The sequence below is a fragment of the Cucurbita maxima genome, unplaced genomic scaffold (assembly GCF_002738345.1).
Source record: "Cucurbita maxima cultivar Rimu unplaced genomic scaffold, Cmax_1.0 Cma_Scf00024, whole genome shotgun sequence".
NCBI lineage: Eukaryota > Viridiplantae > Streptophyta > Magnoliopsida > Cucurbitales > Cucurbitaceae > Cucurbita > Cucurbita maxima.
Window position 1 is genome coordinate 757,288 of NW_019272040.1, and position 16,346 is coordinate 773,633.

The 16,346-nt window shown below is 33.6% G+C and overlaps 2 protein-coding genes across 2 annotated transcripts in view; both read left to right on the forward strand.

Annotated features, from left to right (window-relative positions):
- Positions 1-247: 247 nt before the first annotated feature.
- On the forward strand, positions 248-4,437 carry LOC111497808 (pentatricopeptide repeat-containing protein At3g53170). The gene is made up of 5 exons (XM_023148764.1): positions 248-600; positions 1,900-3,020; positions 3,201-3,749; positions 3,892-4,007; positions 4,390-4,437. The coding sequence occupies exons 1-2, from the start codon at positions 343-345 to the stop codon at positions 3,001-3,003; spliced, it is 1,362 nt and encodes a 453-aa protein (XP_023004532.1). The 5' UTR covers positions 248-342; the 3' UTR covers positions 3,004-3,020; positions 3,201-3,749; positions 3,892-4,007; positions 4,390-4,437.
- An 8,161-nt stretch (positions 4,438-12,598) lies between these two features.
- The window catches only part of LOC111497803 (polyamine oxidase 1-like), a 6,390-nt gene continuing 2,642 nt past the window's right edge, over positions 12,599-16,346 (forward strand). The window contains exons 1-7 of the mRNA XM_023148759.1: positions 12,599-12,689; positions 12,813-13,062; positions 13,298-13,423; positions 13,543-13,604; positions 13,672-13,829; positions 15,203-15,346; positions 15,661-15,810. Of these exons, the coding sequence (XP_023004527.1) occupies positions 12,638-12,689; positions 12,813-13,062; positions 13,298-13,423; positions 13,543-13,604; positions 13,672-13,829; positions 15,203-15,346; positions 15,661-15,810 (942 nt within the window). The 5' untranslated portion in view covers positions 12,599-12,637. The remainder of the gene's footprint in view (positions 12,690-12,812; positions 13,063-13,297; positions 13,424-13,542; positions 13,605-13,671; positions 13,830-15,202; positions 15,347-15,660; positions 15,811-16,346) is intronic.

Below are 16,346 nucleotides of genomic sequence, written 5' to 3' on the forward strand. Positions count from 1 at the left end.
ATAATAATAAAAAAAATAAAAAATTAATGTAAGTCTAAATTATAATTACAAAATTTGATAACTTTATTAAAAAAAAAGAAATAGTCATTAATTTTTATTATTATTTCGATTAATAAATTGATAGGTGAAAACAACTCAAATGACATAACAAAATAATAAATCAATACAGAACAATCACAAAAATTTAATTTATAATTTAATTAAAAAAGAAAAAGAAAAAAAAAACAACAAAAATCTTTCCACACTCTCAAGTCTCACCCGCCACTGGAGCCTCACCTTCACCTTCACAACGCCCCAATCTTCGGCTGGTTATCATTTCTCCCAACCTCCACAGTCGCTTCAATGGCTTCCATAAACCCCACTCCTTTGTTCATCTCCTCTTCCCGCTCACGGAAACTTAACCGGACTTCCGACCAGTCCTCCGACGGCCTACAGAGAGATCTCAAGAAGGGCCTGTCTCGGATTCTGAGGAAAGATGCTGCTATTAGAGCTATTGAGAGAAAAGCCAATTCCAAAAAGTACAATAACCTTTGGCCGAGTGCTGTTCTCGAGGCTCTTGATGAGGCTATTCAGGAGAATCTTTGGGAAACCACTCTTAAGGTTTTACGATCTTCTTCTTTAATCTTTTTTTTTTTTTTTTTTCCCTGTTTCTTCGTTTTCAATGCTTGGAACTGGTTGCTATGTAGCTAAGAATACTCTTCCTGACTTTGTTGGATTTATAAGTGAAGAATGTTGAATCACGGCTCTTAACGAAAGCTCTAAATCGATGAGTCAGGATATATTTAATCTTTAATTGCTTTGACACTCTTACGTATTCTTCATAGTGTATAAAATCATCAATCAACTCAAAAGTAAGTTCAATGAATTACAGTAAACTTAATCTTTTATTACGCGCTGATAATTTGAATATGAATGAAGTATTAATTCTATATGAATTGCGGCTAAAATGAACTATTTCCACTCTGTCATTGAGGAGAGATCACTCATCCAACTCCAATTCCATGCCTGATTGGTTACTTTTTTGTGAAATTCTAAGTGTTCTCAATATCCTTCCAGAAGTCTTTAGCACGGGAAGTTATGTAAATCTTAGGAAATGAAAGACTAAATGGAGAATCCTCCCAAACTGTAGAGGCTATACCTTTCTTCAGAAAATCTTTAGTTTTAGCAATCTCAACCTATTGGCCGAAACTTCTTCTTGTTGAGGATTATTGAAAAAAGTAGTCCCACGTTGGCTAATTAAGAGAAAAATCATGGGTTTATAAGTAAAGAATACATCTCCATTGGTATGAAGTCTTTTGGGGAAACCAAAAGCAAAGTCATTAGAGGTTATGCTCAAAGTGGACAATATCATACCATTGTGGAGAGCCCGTGATTCCTAACACTTCTACCTGAAATTTCTCTCAGGATGGAATCAGGCTATCACTATTTGAGATGATATGTCACCGTACGATGTTCTCATGAAGAAAAAACCTCTATAGCTGTTTTGGTAAGAGAGGTGCATTTCTGTTTCTGATATCTCCCACTCCCAGCCTGCCCAAAGAGCCATGTTTGCTTTGTTTCTGCTTTCAGAACCCTTGCATCCCGTCTTGTTAGTGATCGCTTAAACCCATTTGAAATATTTCTCTGAGAAGGAGCTTCTGAAGAACTTCTTATTCAAGGGGTTATTACAAGAGCTTTCAAGGTAGCAGCTAACCAAACAACCTAGAATCCATCCAAAGAAGGCTCACATAGGTTTGAGAAATTTCTTTCCTTCATTTTTTTGAATTCAAATGAGAAAACAAAAAAATTGATACAGCATTTCCATGATGAAAATGAAAAAGCTCATTACTAATGAACTGATTTTACTGTCGTATTTCGACAATAAGAGTTATGGCCAAATAATTTTGTACATCTTTTCAGATTTTTGGCCTACTTCGCCAGCAACATTGGTATGAACCAAGATGCAAAACATACACAAAATTGTTGATGATGCTGGGTAAGTGCAGGCAACCTAAGCAAGCAAGCTTGCTGTTTCAGATTATGTTATCCGAGGGGTTGAAACCTTCTATTGATGTTTACACTGCTCTTGTTAGTGCTTATGGTCGAAGTGGCCTCCTTCACAAGGCCATTGAAACAGTTGATGAAATGAAATCCATTTCTGACTGCAAGCCAGATGTACATACATATTCAATTCTCATTGATTGTTGCACAAGATTCCGTCGTCTTGACCTTCTGAAGGACATTCTTGCTGACATGTCTTATCTGGGGATTACATGTAATACGGTCACTTACAATACTATCATTAATGGATTTGGAAAGGCTAAAATGTTTGAGCAAATGGAAAGCTTGTTATTGGAAATGATTGAAAGTGGTAGCTGCCTTCCAGATTTGATTACATTCAATTCTTTTATCAGAGCCTATGGAAATAGTGAGCAGATTGAGAAGATGGAGAAGTGGTATAATGAATTTCAGCTGATGGGAATCGAGCCAGATGATTGGACATACAATACTATGATCAGCTCGTACGGGAAAGCTAGAATGTATGACAAGATGGTGTCGGTTTTGAACTTCATGGAAAAACGCTTTTTCTCTCCGACAATTGTTACTATGAATACAATCATTGATGTGTTTGGAAGAGCTGGAAATATTAAGAGGATGGAAGAATACTTCAGAAAAATGAAATATCAGGGAATGAAGCCTAACTCTGTAACTTACTGTTCTCTTGTTAATGCATATGGTAAAGCTGGTAATATTGAGAAAGTTGATTCAATTTTGAGGCAAATTGAAAATTCTGATGTGGTACTGGATACCCCTCTTTTTAACTGCCTTATCAATGTGTATGGCCAGGCTGGTGATGTGAGAAAGATGGGAGAGTTATTCTTGGAAATGGAAGAGAATAAATGTGTGCCTGATAGCATTACATTTGCTACAATGGTTCACGCCTTAAAGACTCATGGCATGACTGAGGCTGCTCAAAGATTGGAAAATAAGTTGATTGTCACTAGAGACGACAAGATAAATTAGTGCTTATATATGATTTTGCGTAACAGTTGATTACAATAAAGTTGTCGTGGTGCCAGAATCAAAATAGCTCAACGGTTAAGGCATTGCTACTAATCTCAAGAGGTTGTAGGTTTGAATCTCACTACTCCGTATGTGATGTATATTCAAAAAAATAATGTTGGCATGTCACTTATTCTCCGGTCCTATATATGCTTCTTTGGAAACGCCACGTTCTGCCTACACAAGAAAATCTCTTGCTTTTCTAGTGCCTTTTCCTTCCAGTTGATTTTGTTGTTCTCATGTACCAAAACTTTATGACCCTCTTACATCCCTTTTATATCCTATTGGTTTGATGCAAAGAGGTGGGCTCTAAGAAAACCTGGTTGACAAGAAAACTGTAACATTCCAAGCTTACCGCTAGTAGATATTGTCTTCTTTGGACTTTTCCTTTCAGACTTCCCCTCAAGATTTTTAAAGCATGTTTGCGATGGAGAAGTTTCCATATCAGTTGGAGAGGAGAACGAAGCATTCTTTACAAGGGTGGAAAAATCTTTCCCCAAAAGATGCGTTAAAAATCTTGAGAGGAAGCTTGAAAGAGAAATTCCAAAGAGGGCAATATCTGCTCGTGGTGAGTTTGGGATGTTACAAAAACAGTGTGTAACACTTCCCTAGTGTGGAAGACCCACAATGCTGCCACCGGGGGCATGGTTACGTTTTCCAAGGATCTCTACCTTCATTAGAGCAGGCCATGCTTCTCAAGTCTTCAGGTAGACTTTATTAATTTATCCCACTACGAATTTAAACTGAAGATTTTCTTGTTTCTTTTGTTATTGCTTGCTTCTTCTATGGAAAATAATTTTTTCTATTGGATGACACTTTTAATAACTCCAAAGTTTTGTGCTTATTCAGGCTCAAGGTAGATCGCATATCTTTCAAAAGTTGTCTCGTGCCATGGCATGGAATATCTTTCACGACAAGGAAATTTTCTTGATGGTCTCGAGTCTAAATGATCCATATGTTGACGTGTAAGCGCACTCTTTTTCGTTCTCTATCTAATTGACTGCAAAGAACTTCTCAAAATAGTGTAAATACCATTCATTTAAATTGCTTACATGAGAATGCAGAACGCTATTGGTTTAAGGATAAACTTAGGAACTTAAAAGGATAAACTTACTACTTAGCTCAGTAGATTAGACGCCTTACTATTTTAAAAGTCGAGGGTTCAATTATCACCCATACAATGGTTGAACTTTAAAAGTCGATCTCAGTGAGACCAACTCGACTTATAACCAAATCTAAATTCAACAACAAGTTCAATTTCCATTAACAACATGGTATATGCATCTACTTTTTCGTTTCCTCACGATTGCATTGCTAATTCATGTATGATATTATTGTATTTGACAGAAAACTGTGTTCTTGACCATTGACCCCACCCCCCACAAGCTTTATGGGACTACTATTCCTTCTCAAGGCAATCAACCGATATCAACAAAACCATCCCTCTCCGGTCATTTCATAGCTATCTGAATATCGCAAATGATTTGGTGCTAGAAGAGGAGCTCTACCTCCCTAGCATATGGCTTGCAATTTCTGGAATTGGACTAAAGCTCAACTCGACTCGAGATGCTCCTATACTGTTCTACCGTGGCCCATCACCCTATGCATAATCCTCTGGTATCTTTAACTCTATGACTGTTACTGTTATACTGTGGCCCATTACCTTATTGCATAATCTTCTGACATTTTCACTAACTATCCAAGTTGTGCTCATCTAAAACTTGTCTGAACACAACATTTTGTAGGAAACCCTTGCACTTTTTTATTAATTTGTAGACTCTGTGCTCTGTATTTCTTGAGATGTAAACATTGGTAGGATGGAGGGGTATTTATAGCTGAAGCCGGACAATTTTTTCTTAAAACAGCTAACTACTTATTCCTAAAATACCTAAGTAATTTTCCTAAAATAATTAGGTATCTTTGTTCCTAAAATACGTGAATCATTTTCTTAAAATACATAGACAATTGGCTCATACAATTGTTGGGTTTAACGATATTGGACTAGTGATGATATTTTAATATAGATATCCTTGAGACTACCTTCATACCTTATAGCCACCTATGGAAGATGATTTAGCCTGCGGTCTAGATTCTAAGGAAAGTCGAGCATTTATTAGTCTTCTCCCAAATGAGAGAATCAAGAATAGACTAATGGCTCTTTGGACGATAAGGGGGAAATTTTCCTTCCACAAAGATTATCCCTTCATTTGAGAAAATTTTGTAACGGTCGAATTGTTCCACTGCTAGTATACAGTGTCTGTTTTAGTCTGTTATGTATTGTTGTCAGCCTTACAGTTTTAGACGCAGGAGAGGTTTCCTCACCCTTATAACAAATATTTCGTTTCCCTCTTTAACCAAGGTGAGATCTTACAAATTTTAAAGTTACCACTTAATCCTACGGGCCTAAGAAAAGAATTAAACAAACAACATGAACCTAAATTAACCAGTTGAAGTATTAAAAGTTGAAAAGCAGTGAGAAAACGAATAAGCTAGTGGAGGGATGACAAATGTAAGCTCCTCCAAAGCCCAAACAGTGAAGTTGGATAAAGCTAACACATCGATCTGTTTTCAAAGCAAAAGACAAAGCATTGGAAGGCATCATTGTTTGAAGGAATTTTGTGGGTTAAGACACCAATGGTTTTTCAGCCCCCAATAGTTTTGGATTTGGGTCAATGAATGCTAAGGACTTGTTTGGATTTGGACATAATATTATTCCTTTTTTCTTTTTAAATTTTTATAATATTTGTTTATATTGTGAGGATGGATTTGACAAAAACCCACAAAACCATATATTCTCATTCCTTTTTGTGGCATATCGTTGCTTCATTATCAACAATTCAGGTTTGAAAAAAAAAGGTCATTTTCAAACCTTCAAATCGATGCAGTGCTTGCCATGTAAACTCTAATGCATAATTTAGTGTAGCAGGAATTTTAGAAATTTGAAAGTGATTATTACATTTTTCAAGTTGAAGAAGAATATTTTTAGTCTTATTAAGTTTTTTTTTTTCGATTTCTTTCTGAATTAGGTCAAAAGAGGATCGAATCGGACTAATGTGTGTCCTAGCCTGATCAGTGAACTTGTGCTTTTGCCTAAGTTTTCCTTTCCTCTCTCCTGTTTGATCAGGTACTTGTACGACAATTTCTATTAGTACATGAAATTTTTCTTATTCGAATACTTTGTTAAACAAGCTTAAGATTTCAAGTTCATCTTCGATGAATGTGAATGGATCGAATCTTTCTCCAATCTCTGTGTTTAAAAATCATGAAAATTTGGATTTCTTGGTAATGCATGATTGATCATAGAATTGGGTTCCTTTCAACTTCTAATTTTCAAAAAGTTGATTTCATAGTTGCATTAAACTAGCCAATGGGAATGCGACATGTGTCAAAGAAACAGACTTCAAGGGACCCACCTTTCCATTTATCAATTTAGATTCTTCTTTTTCCACATTTTTTTTTCTTTGGAAAATCATCATTTGTTTCAAATTTAACATCAACTTTGCCTTTCAAAGTTTTCATGATTCTTTTATAATGGCTATCATTCTTTTATAATGGCTATCATGATTGTATCATGATTGATCGAGTATACTTTTGTTCATACGGTTTATATTTGATCTAAAAAAATTCTCTGAAAATACTTTTACCGTTACTTTTCGATGGAAACCGTTAGTACTCTATTTCAATAATACCCATAAACTTGCGAACGTAGAATTATTACTCTTAATTTTTATTAAAAAAAGTTTTAAAATATTTGTTCCGATAATATAGATGAAAATGGTCCATTTGCATTTCATAGATCATCTTCCTCTTGTATTTTAAGAGTACAAATTCTTTAAAGTTCATGAGTATTTATGAAACATAGTACTAATGGTTTACATTCATATACTAACGCTTAAAAAAGTTTAAGGGTATTAGTGAAACTTTCCAAAAAAAAAAGATATTTTTTAAAACATGTTTGATTGTTAAGTGTATTTTTTAAACAAAGTATTAACGGCTTCCATCTAAAACTAATTGTAAACGTATTTTCGAATATTTTTTTTAGGCCAACTACAAATTTCAAGGACAATTTTATTAATTTAACCTAAAATATATTTTTACTTTCAAATTTTTACTCGAACAAAATAATATAGATAGAATTGATGACGGAATAACATTTGATTCACTTATCTCGATATGATATCAACTATTTCACGTATAAACTGATATAAATTTATTCTTGAAATCTCTACTTCAAAGGGCTCGTACTACGGATAAAAGTACGATTATACCTGCCTTTAAAAATTTTAGACATAGGAGGAGTCTATAGGGCTAATATTGGGAAAAAAAAAAAAAAGTCAAAGAAAGGACACATAAGTCAAAGTGCTCCACTAGCCTTGGAATTGGGTCATAAAGAAGCCCTATGTTTAGAGGCATTTGGTAATAAAGAAACAAGCCCTCCATGTGACAAGAACAAAACTTTGGACCCGAAATTTAAGGACAATCAATGTGTCCCAATGTCATCCAATGAATCATTAAGGGTAGATCTTGCAATCTATACTTGATAAGGAATGTACCCAATTGTCATAGCAAACCTTATTTTTACATTTATACACGTGTTCGTGTGAGAGCCCATATTGACTATAGAGGGGAATGACACATTTTTATAAAGGTGTGGAAATATCTTCCTACTAGACGCGTTTTAAAATTGTGAAGCTGAAGACATTAACGGGTCCAAGCGGATAATATCTGCTAGTGGTGGGCTTGAGCTGTTACTAATGGTATCAGAGCTAGACTCAGGTAGTGTGTCGGTGAGGACTCTAGATTTTCAAAAAGAGGGTGAATTGTGAGATCCCACCTTTGTTGGAAAAGGGAACAAAACACTTTTTATAAGAGTATAGAAACCTCTCCCTAATAGATGCTTTTTAAAATTATGAGACTAACAAAAATATGTAACAATACAATATGGTGACTCGGGGATTAATGTTCTAAATTTTACTCAATGCTCTCTTTCTCATACTTTTCCAAACTTGTCTTGATTGGGTTAAATTTCATCCCCATTTTAGGGTTTATTAAATTAAGCTTAAAATTTTATTTTAGAATTTTTTTCTAATATAGTTTTATATTTTTCATTTCCAAAATTGTTTTATTAACTACTCATTTTTTTTAATAGAAAAATAACTTTATTTTATTTTATTTTTATATGAAAACCCGTAGAATTTTTTTTCCCAAAAAAACAAAATTTTTTATATAACAATTATCCAAAGTGGTTGCTTTGAGGGCATAAATATCCTTTATGAGGACATTACTTTTATTTCAAATATATATATATATATATATATATATATATATATGCATGTATTTGATAAGTTTTCTATATGAAGCACATGAAAGGTAATGTTTGAGTGTGAATTTGAAATTTTAAAGTGTTTAAAAAATGTTTTTAAATGGATAAATATTTTAAAATACTTAAAATATAAAACTAAAATAGTTTCCTAAAATACTAACATTTTTTTTCTTTATCTGTTATTCATCTGACAGTAGGATTATTCATCTGACACGTAGGAGTGTTCATATGACTCAATAAGGTGACCAATCCAGGCTACCCATCCTAAACCATAAACACTGGGTTGGGTTAGAGTTTTTTTTTTTAATTTGAGTTGGATTGAATGGTTCGTCTGGAAAATAGTATTATAACTCAATTTAACAAAAACTAATTTTTAAGATTATTATGAAAAATTAAGAATATTTGACATTGTTATCGATATGATATTTGAATTTTATGAGATTTAATTATTAATATAACGTGTATTATAGATAAGTATGATTTTTTAAATAATTAAAAAAGAAATAACCACGACCCAAACCAATCCAAATATGTATCACAAGCACAAGGGCTATAGCTCAGGTGGTAGAGCACCTCGTTTACTCGCGTGCCAATGTTTTTTTAGAGAAGTACATCATGTAATCAAAAGGGTTGATTTTATTGAGAAATCGATGTCTTATTCCATTACTTTTAGGGAACAAAACAAGAGAACCGTAGCTTGACTAAAGAAAGGTTCGGTTCGAATCGAGTGTCTCATTTAGGCACTAAAAAAAAATTCATCATTGATTTGAGATATTGATAAGATGAATACCTAGTCTATTCAATGCTAGACATAGTGAGTGTACCGAGCCTCTCTCCGAGACAGTGCCCAGATCGTTACGCCTTTCGTGCGAGTCGGAACTTACCCGACAGGGAATTTCGCTACCTGAATTGGGTTTTGTTGTGAGCTTTATTTAGGTAGCTCGGGTCACCATCCAACTAATCCAAAATTCCGAGTTGATTCAAAAAATCTCCTCAATCCACGTAGAACCCTATTTACAATTTTTATCACCAATGGACATATTTGGCATAAAAAAAATGGCGATAAGGCAAAAACTTTAGAGAAGTAATAAACGAGAGAAATCCAAATCCATGAGATTGATCGACTCAATTTTGCTTCCTCTCTTATAAACTTCCAAATTTCATTATCCCATACCTTTTAATTTGTCACCAAAATCCTAAATTTTAGAGTCGGGAGAGATTTATTCCCATTAACTAATCAGGATTAGGGACGAAAATTATGTTCCCTATCTCTACCCTGTTGACATCTCTAATGTCGGGAACATCTTAAAAAGACTAATATGGTCATGTTTGGGGACGAAAATTATGTTATGTACCTTTGACCTGTTGACATCTCTAATGTTGGGAACATCTTAAAAAGAGTAACGTAGTCATTATCCTCGTTAACTAAACGAGATTGGGTACGGAAATTATGTTCTGTACCTCTACCCTATTGACACTTCTAACGTTAGGAATATGTTAAAAATACTAGTGTAGTTATGTTTAGGGACGAGAATTATATCCTGTGCATTTACCCTGTTGACATCTCTAACATGGTCATGTTGCAAGTGATGTACAAATAACGTCGGGATTATCAAATTCTAGATATATAAGATGAGATATGAATTAAAAAACCAAACATGAGGAGTAATAAAATATTGAATAAAAATAAGTAAGAAACAGAAGATTAGATGGGAAAACAGAAGGGATGGATAGCGGGGGAGACTGTTTGGAAGCAGGAACAACGGAAGTAGTAGCGTGGACCTTGGCTGTTTTTTTTTGGCTGCCGGTTACCGAGCTGTCAAAATTAGCATCGTCACAGCTTGAATTACAACACCATCCTTTTGGATTTTGGATTTATCTACCGCATACACATTGCCGTATTTTTCGACACGTGGGGTGTGGTCCCCACTCCCATTCCACGCCTTTCACTTTCTGACGTTGACCACACGGTTACGTTAACCCCTGCCCTTATCCAATAAATTGCCATTTTTTATTTATAATTTATAGTTCTTCACTTTTCCACGTAATACATATCCCTTTCCATTCCATTCCTCTTTCCATTAGAACAAGTGTCGCACAACCGCTATTCCACTATCGCAAAGGATGCGATTGTAGACCAATCTTATAAAACTATTATTTGAGCCATATAAGTGATAAAGTTGTATACACATATTGGATCGAAAAAATCTTTTGGACTACCTTAAAATTACAGGTTGATTGGGTTGGTGACCCGAGCCATTCGAATAGAGTTTATAGCCCAACTCAACCCAACCCAACCCTCTATTCATAGATTGGATTGAGTTATATTGTCGGGTACATATTACATTAATAGCTAAAATCTCATAAATTTCAAATATAAAACATTTACACATCACAATCCATCGTTAAAATTGCTTACCAACGTTCAATATTCTTAATTTTTTTAAAAAAAAGTAAAATAGAGTATGAATAGATTGTAACTTTATTTTCGGGTTGGTCGAGTTGACCCGACAAAAAAATGTCAATTCACAAACCGAATCGACCAAAACCAAAAGAAAATCTAACTCAATTCAACTTTTATGATTTGAATTAGATAATTAAGTTAATTAATCAGTATATAATTAAAATATTTTCAATAATCAGTATATAATTAAAATATAAATATTATGAGATTACACTGAAAAAACGAATGAATTTTCTCTTTTAAAATTTTTCTTTTTAAAAATATATTCCTAATAATTATTTTTTACACCAAAAAATTCTTAAAACAATTATAATAAAATTTTTAGTCTCTAAAATCCTAATAAATTTCAAGAAAAATAAAAAGAAAAAAAGTTCAAATATACTCATTGTTGGAGAAGCGTAAATAATAATAATAATAATAATAATAATAATAATAATAATAATAATAATAATAATACCAGAAAATACCAATTTCTTTGAAATATTTTTGAGATAATAATAAATTAGAAATTCAAAAAGAACTTTCCACGTGTTATTATATATTTTTTTCTTTTTTTACAATTTTATAAATACGATTTTCATTTCCTTGTCTCATTGTTAAATTTTAATTTTTTTTTAAAATTTAAGTTTATTTAAGTAATTAAAAAAATAAATGTAAAATAATAAATTTATGATGCTAATTTTTAAATATATTGTTATTATAATATGATAAATAATTTAACTAGACTATTTTATCCAATTAGTTTTAGAAAAAAAAATAGTTTTAAAATTTTGAATAATTTTATTAAAAAAACAAGGACTAAAAACAAAATTATTGAGTACAAAGCATAAAAAACAAAATTCCACGTGCATTTATCATGCATATCAAGCAACTAACAAATATTTAAAAATTAAAATAATTTTAATAATTAAAATAAAATAATTATAGGAAAAAAAAAAAAGAAGAAGAAGACTGCAGGGTACAATCATACAAGTACAAGCATCATTAAATTAATGTTAATAAATTATTAGTTATTTGACTCGATGAAATTCCGATATTACCCCTCAAAGAACATAAATAATTGGAGTAATGACCTTATGTGTGAGGTCAATTAAGCCATTATTTAATGTTTGGTTTTTGCAAAATTAGGACATGTCAACCTAACTCGAATGGAATTCACATTCCAATTCATTATTTTTTTTATTTATCCATAATACATGTAACATTAATAACTAAAGTCTCGTAAATTCAAATATCAAATATTTACAAAGTCACAATGTATCACTAATATCAGTTACAACTATCAAATATTCTTAAATCTTTATAGTAATCTTTAAAGTAAGGTAATCCGACCAAAAAAATATTAATCCATGAACTGACTTGAATTTTTTATTTTTAAAAAAATCAACCCAGCCGAAACCGAAAAAAATCTAACAAAACCTAAAATTTATGGTGTGAGTTAGGTACTCTGAATTTGACCGAGTTTATATGAATATCCTAAAAAAAGAAAAAAAAAAGTGATTTTGCATTCCTCTTCTATTATTTTATTTTTATTTTTTAGATTGATTTTTTTAAAAAAAAGTTTATTAATGATTTTTATGGTATGAAAATTTTATTTATTTAATTTTGAGAAACATTATTTTAACAAATTGTTTATTTCTCTCTCTAAATTTTAGGAATGGAGTAGAAGTCGGGAAAACTAAAAAAAAAAAAAAACTATATAAGCCGACTCCCGCTATTTCTTCAGCATTCATTACAACAGTCCCTGACCTTCAATTTCCCTCTCTCTCTCTCTCTAGAATTCTTTCAATTTCTTCCTTTCTTCTTTCATGGATTCCCCTTCTCGTTCCTCCGTCATAGTCATCGGCGCCGGTGCTTCCGGTGAGTCACTCTACTTCAAATTCCTTTAATAATGCTTTACCTTCGTATATCATTATTGATTCCACACTCTGTTTCTGAGATGCTCTGTTTTTGTTCTTATTTGGTTGATTTTTTGATCGGAAGGTCTGTCGGCGGCGAAGGTGCTGGTAGAGAATGGAATAGACGACGTGGTGATTTTAGAGGCTTCCAATCGTATTGGAGGAAGAGTATGTAAGGAGAATTTCGGAGGCGTATCGGTGGAGCTTGGAGCGGGGTGGATCGTTGGAGTCGGCGGTAAAGAGCAGAATCCGATTTGGGAACTTGCTCTCAAATCCAGTCTCCGTACATGCTTCTCTGATTACAGCACTGCTCGCTACAATATCTACGATCGGAGGTTCGAATCAACTCTCCCGATCTCTGTGTTTCGGATTTCTTTTAATCCTCCGCATTTTCCGTCTGATTTTCTCTTTTAGGGACATTATTTGAGTGCTATTGAACAATGTAATGTCGGTTGAGAGACGGATTTTGAACCTGCATCTGTCAATTTTTTGTTCCTTTTTGTGTCTCTCTTTTTTGTTTCCCGTCAATTTGAAGCGAGAATTTAGGTTTCTGAATCAATGAGTTCGCAGTGGGAAAATTTTTCCGAGTGGAGTAGCGGCTGTTTCGTACAAGAAGGCGGTGGACTCTGCGATTCAGAAGCTGAGGAACCAGGGGGCGGATGCCGCTGATGTCTCCATTGTATCGGAGCCGCCTTGGTAACTTCTTCTACAAGTTTATTGTTGGTTTGATGAGCATCTAAAAAAAGAGAGATAATTATGGCGTTAATATTCTCAGAACACAGTTTTATGTGATCTCTTCCTTCTTTTGTTTTCAGCACGCCTAAGACTCCGATGGAACTCGCCATAGACTTTACGCTCCACGATTTCGAGATGGCAGGTCGTTTTGGTGCCCTAAATTTGTTGATGAGAATGTTGAATTGAGAACTGATTGTGTTTATGTGCAGAGGTTGAGCCTATACCGACGTTCTTGGATTTTGGAGAGAGGGAATTCTTGGTAGCAGATGAAAGAGGGTACGAATGTTTGCTCTACAAAATGGCCGAGGATTTTCTTTTGACCTCATCAGAGGGGAAAATTTTGGACACTCGTCTCAAGCTCAACAAGGTGAGCAAAAAATGAGTAATTACATTTCTTCAATGCCTAAATTTTATAAATTTTATTAACGGTATTAGTATTTTTTATAAAATTTTAATTTATTTGAATGTTAGTAAAGTTATTTTTTAAATAAGATATCAATAATTTCTCTTGTATTATTTATTATGAGTATTAATAAAATGTTTGAAAATTTATAGTTAATTTTATACTGATTGTTGAAATAATTTTGAAACAAATTGATAGTGTATACACCTCAAAAACTTTGCGTTAGAGATAATTCATGTGTTTTAAATGAAAATTTTGTCTGTTCTGGTTTTGATTACCTAATCATATGAGAAAACAGAAAAAGGATTCAGGATAGAAATCCCGGGGTATCTGTTTTGTTTGCATGTGCTATTCTAATTGTTGTTGAGATTGATGATTGACCCACTTTTGGGAGTTTGCAGATAATGACGTTTCCGAAACCCATTTCCATTCATATTTATGTGATTATTATTGTCATTTCATTTCCCAGTTTATATTATGTGTATGTTAGCGTAGGTACTGGTCAACTTGTTTTTGCTTTAATTCTTTTAGCGGCTGACAAGACCTTATGATCCGCACGGGAAACCTGGCTGATGAGAAAAATCTGTCTTGGGATTTGTGAGCTTTTGCAATATAATATTTGGTTGAAATTAGTGACAGCTGCGTGTAGCCCATATGATCTGCTTTGCATCTTTGATGTCCTAATTATAGGCATGTCATTCATTATGCATGAAAGTAATGTTATACAATTATGGAGAATTGTGTTTGTCCTAATATAGTATCAGAGTCATACTCTAAACTTAGTCGTGCCAATAGATTGGTAAATCCTGAAATGTCGAACAAAGGACTTCAAAAGAAAAGGAGTCAACTCTCCTCGAAGGCATAGTAAAAATGATTAAAACTCCAAATGAATCAAGTCTTGATTAAGGGGAGACTTACTTTGTTCGAGGGGAAATGTTGGATGATGAAAGTCCCACATCGGCTAATTTAGAGAATGATCATCAAATAATACTATCTCCATTGGTGTGAGGCCTTTTGGGAAGCCAAAAGCAAAGTCATGAGAGCTTAGGCTCAAAATGGACAATATTATACCATTGTGGAGAGTCGTATTCGTCTAACATACATAACTGTTTTACTTGTTTTCATGTTAGATAGACTTTTATTATTGTTATTGCATAGGTATTGTTATTGCATGGGTTGTGATGAATAGTTAAATCGGCTAAGATTTCCCTTAATTTAGTTACTTTCCCAACTAAAAAAGAAATTGGCTCGAGTTCTAGATGGAGTTGACTGCTGTGTCATATCCTTATCTGTTTCTATTCATGTCCATGACGAAATTTATGCATAATTTTTTGCAGGTTGTTCAGGAAATACAACACTCGAGAACCGGCGTTACTGTAATAACGGAGGATGGATACATCTATGAAGCCAATTATGTGGTTTTGTCTGTCAGCATTGGTGTTCTCCAAAGCCACCTCATTTCTTTCACTCCACCTTTACCCGTACGTTTTCTTCCATTATTTATTAATCTCTCTCTCACTGACTTTTGCCCCCTACAATTTATGACAACGTGTCGTATCTATTGCCCCTTGATTTGTGAACAGAGGTTCACCAATTTCCCCGTCTTCTAAGATCGATGGGGCTGAATCTTGACCCTTAATATTCATAACACAATAATTATCTCTGAGGTGGTAACATATTCCCACACCGCTCTCTGTTTCTGTGTACTGATGCTCCTTGTGATCTGTTATTTTTATATAGCCGCTGGGTTTAGTACTATCCATATAAACAGGGTGGTTTTAAATTAATGAAACAGAGTTGGAAAACAGAGGCCATAGAGAAATGTGACGTGATGGTATATACAAAGATTTTCCTCAAGTTTCCATACAAGTTCTGGCCGTGCGGCCCCGGAAAAGAATTCTTTATTTACGCCCATGAAACCAGGGGCTACTACACGTTTTGGCAGGTTCTTTAATACTTTTCTTCTTTCAATAACTTTTCTGTTGTTGTTTCTTCCAGCTAATACTGATCTCATCATTTCCACTCATCCATAAATAATGAGTGAATAAACAAAGCTTCGTAGCTAGAAGAATTATACACTTGCTTGCCCATATAAGCCACAGGCTAGCCAGCCAGGTCTTAGGTTGAACAATTAGTAGCCGTATGACCTGTGCTGTGTTATGCATCAAATATTTTTTCATATGTTAGGTTTTTATATTAGTTTACTCTTTATCGCTATCGACTTATTACACGATTAGAGCTCGGATGTACTTTCATAATGAATCATGCCTCAGGTGCACATGGGTTACATGCACTCTATTTTATATTATTCAAATAGAGTTCTATTAGTCGCATTTGATGCTAGTCCAAGCTTAGTTCGATCGAGAAACAACTTAGTACCATTTCCAGTGTTGATAGTTCGATCTTCGACTCCTACCATTGTTTATCTTAAAAAAAAAAAAAAAAAAAAAAAAAAAAAAAAAAAAAAAAAAAAAAAAAAAA